The sequence below is a fragment of the Larimichthys crocea genome, chromosome XVI (genome assembly GCF_000972845.2).
Source record: "Larimichthys crocea isolate SSNF chromosome XVI, L_crocea_2.0, whole genome shotgun sequence".
Classification (NCBI taxonomy): Eukaryota; Metazoa; Chordata; class Actinopteri; family Sciaenidae; genus Larimichthys; species Larimichthys crocea.
In genome coordinates this window covers 4,341,439-4,353,672 of record NC_040026.1, presented here as the reverse complement: position 1 = coordinate 4,353,672, position 12,234 = coordinate 4,341,439, and the positions used below count along the sequence as shown (strand labels likewise).

Here is a 12,234-nt window from a genome sequence, read left to right as displayed (position 1 = left end):
AGTCCTCCCAAACTACTTAATTGGTATATTTCCAGATGGGTAATGTTTTAATCAGAAAGCATGAAATGAAGTAAAACGTACCCAACCACACCATCATTAAGGACGGATTCAAGTTATTAGCAAGCTTTAGCGCTCTTGATTATTTGGAAATGTGTTGAAATCTGCTTAATTATATGTAAAACAAATGTGCTAAATATTTGTCCATATGGCGACAGCTCTGTGATGACAAGGTGCTTTTTTACCCATTGCATTAAGGGATAGACTCCTAACCTGTGTGGGAGGTATATAGAACAGATGGATGCATACTTTAATATTAAATCCCATTAGCTCCTGATGTAGCAGTTTAAATAATATCGAAGAAAAAAATTCAAATGACATATTTTATTATATTTAATGTTTAAAAACTGACTGCATGTGATTTTTTTTCTTTCTTGAGATGCACCTGATCCCCTGAAGAGTGAAGAAGAGACAGTTGAAGAGATGCTGCCGTTATGTTGAGTCTGCTTTTATTATAATGGTGTTAGTTTATTAAAGCACTTCCCATTTTCAGTCCACGACTACATACTACTAAAACAGGATATGCATGGGAGGAAGAGAGAGTGACTCTAACAATAACACCCCATGCATTGTCTGCTCCACCACTGCTTTTATTAACTGTGGAGCATATGGAGTAAATTATCACCTCTCCCAGCTTCTAATAAAATTATTTCTATACTCATGTGTTAAAGATTTGAAACATATCCTCGAGATTTATGTTTCATTTGAGTGCTGTATGTCACAGTCATTACTGGGTGACAGTACTGACAGTGTTTGTCAAACTATTCACAGTCTTGACGCAGATCCAGTCCTCTTGTCAGAGTAAATCTGGCTACAGCTATTATCTCCTTATGTTCAATGTGACCCATTGGGTACCATTCATGGACAAGCTGAGACGGTGTGATGATAATCACCACTATGGACTGTCATAATCATTATTTATGGGATGGAAGTGGGTGGAAATCTCCTCATCTTGCATAATTCGGACTCGGTGCCAACTTGTATGGTACTCAGAGATGCTATTTGCTGACTAGATAAACTCAGAGGGAGGAAGAAAGGATTCATCTGGAATTGTTTCCGCATTTGCAGCCAGAGCCATGAGCTGCTTAATTTCCCCAGCTAGAGCTCTAACTATGTTGTGGCCCTCAAACCTGTATGGCAGTAATTACAGCCAGACAAAGGCCCCAGATTTACTGGAGCATGACACCATAAATTTCAAAACTGTTAATTAAATTCTGCTGTGTTAAATGTCTTTGCTGCCAGCATTGGTCACGCCTAAAAATGCCCATGTGGTTTTAATTTGATCTTTCCTTTTTTTTCCTCCTTGGAAAGCTTTCTCATGACGCAGTCAGGTTGTTGTGGGGACTCTTGCCCTCTTCCTTCCTCCCCCCTTTTATTTGCCCCATTGTTGCTCCTTATGTGACCCCTACTAACATGTGGGTGAGACCCTGGGAGTAACGAATTGGTTTCATATGAGAGCTGGAGCATAAGCAGAGCGGAGAAATTCATTAGTCTGGTTTTATACGCTCCCTTTGGGGCTGCAGACTCTCACACATGCACGCACACACATACAGGTGAGGCAGAAAGTTAGTTAGAAGTTGTAAAAAAAAAAGTCGTCGGGATAAGGGAGAAGAACAATAGCCACAAGTGTTCTCATGTTTCATTTGAAGACAAAAACTAAAATCAAATGTCCCAGCTGGATTTATAGAAACAAACCAAACTGCAGTAAGTCTCATTATAGTAAATTATAAATCTATATCTCGGCTGGCAGGTACACCTCTGCGGTCACTAGAGGGCTATCAAAACCAGCTTTAGTATGAGTCTACCCTGCAGTTAATAGTCAGGTGCACCATGCTGATTATGCACAGGCTTCTCATTTGTGGTGTTAACAATGTGTATGTGCAATAATGTGATACATGATATCACAAATGTGTTCAGTCTTTTCACCTTCAGAAATGGTTGGTTACAAACTATTATGAGGGTCAGGGATGGAAGTATTCACATCTATTACCCATTAAAACATCATCTAAAAAAAAATCAAGTAGAAGTACAGAAGTGTTTTCAGCTAAATAAACTTTAAATAAGTAGAGCACTCATGCTGCCTATTGATGAGGCTACATTTATATACAGTCAGTTTATTTTAGTAAGACTTTGAGATAAGATAAGATAAGACAAGATGTCTCCCACACATGGCGTGTTGCAGTAAATCTGAGGGAATTAATCTGAGGGATCATGAGATGATGATGATAATTAATGGGAAGGAAAAAGTTCTGCTACACTGTATTAAACTTTTCTGTAATCTCTGTTGTTTTTGTGGTATATTAGATTATTTAAGTTTAGAGGTGAAATTGCCCTCCTGGAGGAACAGCCTATATCTGAAATATATTTGCAGAACATTATGTTTTATAAGCTTTTCATTATTAATAACTCCAGCTGTTTATAAAGGAAGTTATTTTTTAAAAAGTACAGTATTTCCCTCTGAAATGTAATAGGGTTGAAGTATAACATGCCAGAAAATGGAAAGACTCAGCACTGTTACAGCCCAACAATTTAAAGAACCTTAAAATTGTTTCAGCCTGAATGAAGTCATTTACGAGCAGCTTTCACCTGCTGTTATCAGAGTTGTGTTTGTGTTCATGGACAATTTCTCTATGCAGATCTGAAGTAGGTGAGGTTGTGCCAGAAATCCCTATTATACCACGTTAGCAGACACACACACACTTTTCACTTATATACAGAGACCACACACACACACATACACACACTGATTTACAGCTTGGGCAGTTGTCCCTCCAGTCAGCGTCCTGGCGCTTCAGCAGCGCTGTGGGGGGTGACGAGGCTTTGGCACTGAAGATTGGATGTCCTCCTTAGCCTTTTCTCATGTTGGTCTCAACTACAAACATCTTCAAAGGTGGAAAGCAAGTATTGAAGTAAAAGATACTAACTGTTCAAGGCCTGAAGAGGTAAAATAATATAATTTCTTTCTTTCCAACTCCATCAATCATCTCACGATGCTTTAGATTTATCTTCTGACCACCAGATTGGGAACCACTGAATTAAAATCTACTTATCAGTCCATAAAGTAGATGCTACCTCCACCTCATGTACATACAGTATATATTTATATATACTTCTACTGTCCCTTCTTCTGTACTTTTACTTACTAATGTAGTATTTTTATACGTTTTCATTGGTACTTATATTTCAGTTAAAAGGATGTGAGTACTTCACCAAACACACAAAAAAATGTGAGAATCTGAATGAGGTTTTGTTGATATCAGGGCACATAACTGATTTTAAGGTCCCTTCAGGTCGAATCTTTCTTTGTCAAGCCAAATGTAGTAGACAGTAGAAATAGATTCATTTATACTGGGTGGTGTAAACATATCATTGTTACAAAAGAGCTCATCCAAGCTGAACACCACACCCATAGATTGCAATAATGGCTGTGAAAACTGAGCGCAGTGAACAAAAAGAATAGACCGCTCGCCTCTCTTTTCTTCAGGCGATCGATGCTTGCAAACTGTCCCAGCGATATGTCATCGCGAGGTAAACTCAGAGACAATATTTGCCACAGCGAGCATTCAACACAATGTGTACAGAGCAGCTTTTCCCATATTCCTCCTGTGGAGGGTCACAATATGGCAGCTGGATTTGTTTGTTCAGAGGACTTGTAGCTTGAGTGTGGAAAGGGCCTACTTTCTGTTTGACATGGAGCTCTCCAAAGCACAAAGATCAATGCGAACACAGAGAGATTCAGTGTTTTATAGGTCAGTCTTGATGTAAATAGTGAGGCTTTTATGTATTTTAACTGTTAGATCAATGTGTGTTCATAAATATGTTTCTGCACTCTTGTGTGTGTTTCTCGCCTGCTGGTGCATGAATGAGACCTCTTTAGTCACTGCCTTGTGTGTTTGTCTGTGACCCTGTTTGTGAGTTGGAGCCCATGTGTCAATAGATATTTTTAGCACCACCTCTCACTGCAATGCAATGGCACTCATTTGCACCCTTCTGAATCGCTGTTGCCCCCCTCCACCATCCACCATCCTTCCTAACCCTCCTTCACCCACCTACCCCATCCTCAACGCCTTCCAGTCCGCCACAACATTCACTCTCGCTGGAATTAGCCTGAAAGTCTGCCTGAAAGTAAGTTTTACAAAAAAGGGAGGGGAGAGTTTTGAGATCCAGGAGTGGAGACGGGAAGCAGATCAGACTTGGGTTACCATGGCGATAAAGTCCTCAGGCAAGACAAGTTCAAAATTGCTCCACCACATTAGCTGAGTTTTGTTTCTCTCTTGAGCTTTGGCCAATTTGAATATTAATTAAAATAATTAAAGGCTAGCTATAATTATATGTCTTAAAGCACATATACATACACACGCACACACACACACACACACACACAGCCTGGGAACATGACATGGCTGTTTGAGGCGGCTAAACTACTGTTAGAGCTAAACAGCATGGGTGTGGGAAGGCTAAACATGTAATTGGTAAAGACAGTAGGGTGGAGGGCCAGACAAAGGAGATCAGAGCATATCCGATGGTGGTTACAGTGAACAATTCCCAAAGCTCTATTGTTAGCAATGCGGAGAGACTGGAGAAGAAAGGGAGGCCATTCATTCAGCAGCTGGCTTAGACAGGTGAGGAGAGGAGGGGAGGGACAGGGTGAGGAAAAGGGAAGTAAAATCCTAGAGGGGCTGGAGTGACAGTTTGAACAGAAGGCGACAGTTGTAGAGGAGCCTCCCAAATGCCATAGCAGAGGCTGTAGTCCTCCACACTGTCAGATGTGTGTGTGTGCGTGCGTGTGTGTGTGTGCGTGTGTGTGTACAAATGAATAGCAGGGGATTTCTGAGGGGGGGGGATGAAACATGACACCCAAAAAGAGTCTGCATCCCCTCCCTCCACCACCTCCAGCCATGAGGAAGAGGAGGCACAAGTGTGCTGCTACAGCTGAGAGGGTCTCCAGGGACTCCTGACTGTGTGAGGGGTCATCTGGAATGCCCCACCAACACCACCAACACCACCAACACCAACACCCGACAACCCCGCCTCCCCTCCGCCACCCTCTTTCCCCACATTCCCCTGACAACACTGAGCTCATAGCACGTCGCACACATCCAGCTGCATGATCGGAAGATCTCTCGAGACAGGATTTGTCCAGGAGATATCTTTTGAGAGAGTCTGCATGGTGTCAGCCAGCTAAATTAATGTTACAGTAAGTATTTTTTCCTGTGTCTATAAGCACCGCAGAGCTGAAACTCCCTCTGGCAAGATCATTAAAAACACAAAATCAAAACAAATGAGGAAGTTTTATGGGCAATGAGTTCTTTATTGACAAATCATCGCTTTAAATTGAGACCACAATGCACTGGGAGAGCTGCGTTGCTCAGTCCTTTGCTTTGGTCAAATACTTTGTGTAACATTCATGTATCCTAGTAACAATAGTGATCCCCCCCCCCTGACTTTTCCTCTAGTGCCACCATGAGGTTAACATTTGTGGTTTTGTGTGAAATGTCTGTTTTGAATTTATTACCATGAAATCTGGTTCAGACATTTATGTCTCCCTCAGGATGAATTTTAATAACTTGTTGATCCTCTGACTTGCTTTTGCACGATCAACAGGTCGAAATTTTAATTTGCACCATATTTTATCTGATCACGAAATACCTGCAAAACTAATGACATTTACACCAGCCTAACCTAAAGCAGTGTTTTAAAAATTTACAAATCTGCTAACATGCTGAGACATGGTATGATAGTGTTTATCTCAAAGCAACAGTGCGCCTCAGTACAGCCTCACAGAGCTGCAATATTGGCTGTGGACTTTTAATCTAGCTAAGACAATATATGAACAATCTTGAATCCAAAAATAGAAACCCACCAGAGAAAAGACAGAGCGCTCTTTGGAGAGTGAGCTGACACAACCGTTTTCCTCCGAGCGAACACCTTAAAAGAGAGCTCCAGGGCTGTGACGCATACCCTGACCCCCCAACCAGGAACCTCCCTCTGGGGCAGACACTGACCCCGTGACCCCTGACACCTCCGCCGCTCCCAGATCCTCTCCGGGGTCCAATCAAATACAACCTGCCCTAGGCCTGTGACACTGATACTGACAGAGCACAGACAAGTCACACTAAACAGACATTAGCAGGGAACACATGAAGAGTTGTACATTTACACAGACACACACTCTCACACATGCATACATGTATGTTTAAACCAAACCTGGACCTGAAGTCACACATGCATGAGAAAAAACAGAAGGTATTTTGTGGCAAAAGGAACTGTGGTGCTCTCGAGGGATTTTCTTTTTGCCATTGCTAGTCTGAGACATTTATGGATTTTGGATAGTCCGAGTGAAAAAGACAGTGGCGGAGATGTTTCAGATGGTAGCTTGAATGCCTGGTATGTGGTTTTACGCCAGTTCCCAACATACTGCAAGCCTCGCATTCTGCAACTGATCTGTGTTGTCTGAATCCTGCAGGCCTACACAGCTGTCAGACCATGACAGGGAGGGGGTGGACAGGCTGCTTGTGTGTGTGTGCGTGTGTGTGCGTGTGTTTGTGTGTGTGTGTGTGTTGTCTCATGCCTTTGAGTTGAATACTTCCATTTCTAATTCAGATGTTTTTTGACTAAAGTGATACAACAGAGGTGATAAATTCAAGCTGCATATTCAAAATGACAAGGCGATATATCATCTGTCATCCCTCCTGAATACAAACTTTGGATAAAAACAGTAATCTTCTGCTGAATGCAAGGGCTTTTTTTAAACAAGTAAAAACATTTTTTTTCTAACTTTTAACACACTGTTCAAACCTCCCTTTTCCTTCTTCTTTTTGACAGATCATTGATGTCTCTGGCAACTTAATCTTTTTCCTTCTCTTTATCTTTCCTTACTTATTGCACCAAGTGAAATAAATGAAATACAACTTGAACTTCTCTCTCTCTCTCTCTCTCTCTCTCTATCTCTCTGTCTTTGTGTGTGTGTGTGTGTGTGTGTGTTAGTATCTCTCTCCAAGTGAATTCCTCACAGGATCAGACCTGCTTTTTATGCTCCACTGGTTTTCACTCGAGAGCGAGAATGAGTAGGGAGGGAGGAGAAAGAAAAGGGTTTTAGTGACAACAAACCAAAACTCTATGGAGAAACTGGGCATATTTTGTGAAAAAGGGGAAAAGAAAGAAATATGTAAAAGGATTAGGGCAAATAGAAAGTGAGACACAGAAAGAATAGAAAAGGGGAGGCACGGGGTAAAAAAGGAAATAATGCTGAAAAAGGTCATTATTTCTGCCAAGGGATTTGCAGTTGCCCAGACAACGAACAAAAGCAGAGCCAGTTGGACGATGTGCACAACAGAAAAGGCTGAAAAGAAAAGTGAAAAGGCCCTGGAGAGTGAAAGAACAAGAACTGAGAAGTACTGTGCTCATCAGCAGGATCATTTCTGTGAATCAGTTCACATTTTGTCGCAAAACATCATGGATAATAACGCCCAACTATCCACTGTGATTTCTTCATCACCTCTTTAATTTCATCACCCTTATTATTTGTTTATCATTATTAGAAAACAAAGTTTAGAGAGAAAACCAATATCTTCATCAAACAGACTCCAGTGGACTAGAAAATATGAATAAATCATGATCACATTGCGGCCAAACAGAGAAACAAACACTACTCACAACGTACAGGACTTGGGGAGTGAAGCTTAACCATTAAACACAAAGAGAGAGGAGTGTTTTGCTTTGGTTTAGCTCTGAATTGAAAAGTGGTGAGAGAATGTTAATGATATGCAGAGAGAATGAGGCCAGGCCAGATGAAAGTCCAGCTAAAGTCTTTATAACACAAAGAAACTTGGAGAGAGATGGAGGGGAGGGTGAAGGGGTGAGGATGGAGAAGTGGAGGGGGTGGGCTGGAGTAAAGGTGACCCGAATGGAGCAGAAACTGGAAAAAACTCAAGTGAGGGTAGGCATTTGTAAAATCTATTGAGAATAGACAAATAGAAAATATTCTGTTAATATTTCTGTATATATGTTTTATTTTATTTTATTTTTAAAAACCTTGTTGTTAGCAGTTGTGGTTGCCAGTTCTTTCTTTCTTTTTTTTTTACGGTCTTTTACTGTCACGCTTTGGCAGTTTTCATCGTAAAATCTATCTAATCTTATCTCTTTTAGTATGTAGTAATAACACTTTAGAAATAAGAATGAACATGCATTCCTGTTGCACATCTGTTATTTCTGTAAAAAAATTAGGAGGATCTATGGGCAGAAATGAATGAGTATGTTTTCATTAGTGTATAATTACCTGAAAATTGTTTGTCTTAGAACGAGTCCCTTAAATGTACAGAGAAAGATATACAGAGTCCACCATGTTTGTACAGCAGCCCAGATCCTACACACTGGACCTGTAAGTAAAAGTAGCAATAGATAGATAGATAGATAGATAGATAGATAGATAGATAGATATGTAAAATCTTTATCACAAAACTAACCAGTAACTATAGCTGCCTATTAATGTGGAGTAATTTCCTTCAGTGTACAGTAAATTTACTTTCCACCACTGCGCGACATGAGTCTCTCACTTTACTGACTTTATTTCAGTCAAAAACATTTGACTTGATATGATAATGTGCACATATGAGTTAAAGCACACATATATACAGTATATTTACACACACACAAAACAGAAGATTAGGCAGCAGAGAGTGTTTCAGTGTTCCTCTTCCCTGTTTATCCAAGGTGGAGCTCAGAGTGTGTTAAATGACCTTTATTGTCCCTCACTGCTGATTGAGCACCAGCTAAAGTTTCCCTCCTCTCAGGCAAGTACCGACACATACTGTAACTGCTGCACTGCCTTCTTTTTTTTTTTTAAACCTGTCTGTGTCTGACTGGTTCAGGTTTTGATGTAATTCAGCATAAACATACACACATGTGGCTCAGTTAAAACATGAATTCCCATCTCTCTCCTGCCTCGCCTCGGGGTCCCATATCACCAACTCTCCTGGTTCCAGCTTCATCGCTGTGTTTTACAGCAAACCCTTCATTCGGACTCATTATAGCCCAGGGGCAGTAATGGTATACAGTTACACCACCAATACTCTGTAATAAAGTTTCCTTTAGAGGTAAATACCAAGTCAGAGAGTTGTGGGTCTACATTAAAAGGTCCAGGCCAGATGCTGGGATCCAGAACAGATCATTCAAAGACTTTACAAGTTTATACTATCAAAGAATCTGTTTTAAAACAGCAGAGCGACTTTTTCTTAACATGCGAAGGGTTAACAAGGTGAAAGCACTGTGTGCTGCTGTATCCGATGTCATATTCCCCAAATCTCAGCGTTGCTGTAACAAAGAAACTCCCATTGCCCCCAAAGGCTCCACATTGAATTTCATTCTACAGTGTTGTTAAGGCCACAGCTCCCGCCCACGGGGTGCTCTGATTGGATGGTGTGCATGCTGGAATATTCAATCAGACACCTTGCTCGGAGCTGTGATTGGACACAGCCGGTGCAGTTATGTAAATGAGCACCTGGTGGCGCCTGCTGGCCCGGCTGTGGAGCCCGGACTGAGGTTGGAAGCAGCGTAGCCGGGGCTCAGATTCACAGAGTGGCTTGGGGGGCGCACGGACCCCGGGGTCCGAGTTTATCGCTGTTTTAAAACCTATTTCACCAAAACTGTCGACAAGTTTTACAACTATTCATCCAAAGAGTGTCAAGTGAAAGCCAGGCTGCGGGTCTGATATCAGCCGGTGCGTTCAGTTTATTCGGATAAATTAGTTGTTTTGTGAGTTTTGACAGAGGTCGTTCACTGTGCGCAACAACTGCTCCACAGCACCGTTTGGATTATTCAGTGGACGCGTTGTTATTCAGAGCAAAGACACAGCTTTATACTCCTAACACAGACTTCATCTGAAAGTTTGGACTGCTGTCAAAGCGCACTTCTCTGCGTATTTTAGGTAAGTACTGAAACTCCTTTAAATCCTTCGCGCGTTTCCTCTCCGCGCACTCTGCTCCATAACAGGCGACTATAATAATATTGCGGCGGATATTTCCAGCTGTCTGTCTGTCTGTCTGTCTGTGTGTATGTCTATCTGCCTCTCTCTCTCTCTCTCCTTGTGGCTTGGCGTCTATAAGTCTCGGTGTGAGGCGGGCACGGCAGCTCTGGACGCTGGCCACGGACTGCTGGGAAGCGCATGAGGTGTAACGTTGCGCCCCGGGTCTCTCTCTGCACGTTTGTGTGGCATTTACCGACTGCGTAGCTGAAATGTTCTGACAGTGTACATCATGGTCTGGACTCGTTGCAAACAGTCCAGACTATGATGTTGTTGCTTGCTAAATGTGGGGTCCTTGGCAGCAGAGAAAACATTATTCACAGTCCTGATTTGTGCCCGTCATCATTTCCAATATTCACCCACTGAACTCCCAAACTGCTGTGGGGTTTGGTTAAGCTGTCATTCCTTTCTTCACAGTCTGTAAAACTCATTCTGAACTTGTTTCACATCGCACCTCATTCACAAAAAACACACAGAAACCTCACAAGTTATTCATCTTGGCGTGTCAAAGCTTTTAAAACATGCCCTGATGAATGGCTCAGTAAAATGTCTTAATGTTCAGCACGACCTTCACACACATCCAGGTGGTGGTCATCACACCCAACATTAACCCTGTGACCCCGCAGCCCCAGGTGACCTTTCAGTAAGACCATCAGCTCTGGTTTCATTCACCTCTGGCCTTAAATGAGGTGGTTTTCCTTTGAGAATGAATCAGTCCAAAATCTGAGATCATCACAGGGCAGTCCTGGCACCGGTAAGGAGAAGCTGTGTTGAGTTTCAGACTCTCGGAGAGCAGCTGCCAGAAGGTTTGGACTCTGAACTGAATACACATTTTGTGAAGGGGCAGCGAGAGAGGCTCAAATCGCGTGTGTTACAATAAATTATTCTCATCCTTCTCCGTCAACAGGATGGTGCTGAAAACAAGAGAAAGTTACGCTCTGAAGCTGCATATTTCAGCTTTCTGCCTCTGTTTATTTGTGTAAGGCAGAAAGAGACCGAAGGATAGAAGTGGAAACGTGGGCGTGATAGCATGTGTTTCTGTTGCCAGCTCATTGCCGTGTTGTTTGTGCATGCCTCTGTGCTTGCAGGCAGGCGGAGGTGGCCTAATGGAGGAGTTAACAATGGGCTTCAGTGGGTGTTCAGTGCAGCGGGCAATCACCTTTCCCACCACATGAGAACTGGTACATGTAGTTAGTTTGTTGGCGGAGGGGACTGAGCAGGCTGTCCAGAGGAGCTGTGGCTTTGTTAGACTTGTTGGGTGGAGGAGGTGTGGAGAGCTATTTGCCAATAGATAGAGGCAATAAAAGGCAATTTTCTCTCTCCCCATCCCTCCCTCTCTGCCTCTGTAGCAAAGGCAGGGGCATAAAGTGAGGAGGAGCGCTGAATGTGGGTACACAATCCTTCATGAAGCCCAGGTCTTCTAGATCCCTCTCTAATGGGCATCTGGCTGCTAATTCTCCCACAACGTCCCATGAGAGCCATTGGTACTGCATAGCTGCTTTTGATCAGGCAGTGCAGTCCAGCTGAGGAGACTCACAATATATTAAATAGTTGGATAGACCAGTTATGTGAGTATAATTGTGCGTGCCCACACTCGGGGAACAGTTGTTTTATTGATTAGTCTTTGTCTTGGCAGGGCTTAGGAGAAAATGACATTAATTGCATTATTTGATTTGTGGAGAAGTATGCACAGAAAAGTAATTTGTCTGACAGTGTCTGTGGAATTGCGGCTTGTTATTTGTTTTGTTTCTAAACCCTCAGAGACTTTGAGACTCAGCAGCAAAAGTCTTGAAAAGCCATTTTTTTAGGTACAAGACAAAAAAAAGAAAGAGTTGTGTTTTTTTGGGGGAGGTGGGGGTTGGTTTGTTTTTTTTGCAGTTTTGCATTATTGTTGCAGTTTTGTGATGTGCGAAATCTCACAGATGTTCGCCTGTGTGTGTCCTTACGCACACACAGACGCACTAGTTTGTCTTGTCTGGTTGATCATTGACCTCAGTGTGTTGTCCTCTATCAGGGTCATTGTTCTGGTGGCAGCCAGACTTTGTCTTTGTGTTTCTGGTTGTTGAGCACTCTGAAAAGACTTTTTTTTTATCAGGTGGATACGTATCCAAAACCCAAACAAAGGCAGATCCTTAACAATAACTGAATTGTATGCT

The 12,234-nt window shown here is 42.3% G+C and overlaps 1 protein-coding gene across 5 annotated transcripts in view; it reads left to right on the top strand.

The window, feature by feature from the left end:
* The first annotated feature begins 9,578 nt into the window (after nt 1–9,578).
* Nucleotides 9,579–12,234, top strand: part of ddr1 (discoidin domain receptor tyrosine kinase 1) — a 36,222-nt gene continuing 33,566 nt past the window's right edge. For 2 of the 5 annotated variants that reach the window (XM_019261235.2, XM_019261232.2), the window contains exon 1: nt 11,484–11,646. In XM_019261235.2, the coding sequence (XP_019116780.2) occupies nt 11,645–11,646 (2 nt within the window). In that variant the 5' untranslated portion in view covers nt 11,484–11,644. Of the gene's footprint in view, nt 9,983–11,483; nt 11,647–12,234 lie in introns of those variants that run through there. The other 3 variants (XM_019261233.2, XM_019261231.2, XM_010735015.3) reach the window with 2 other exon arrangements.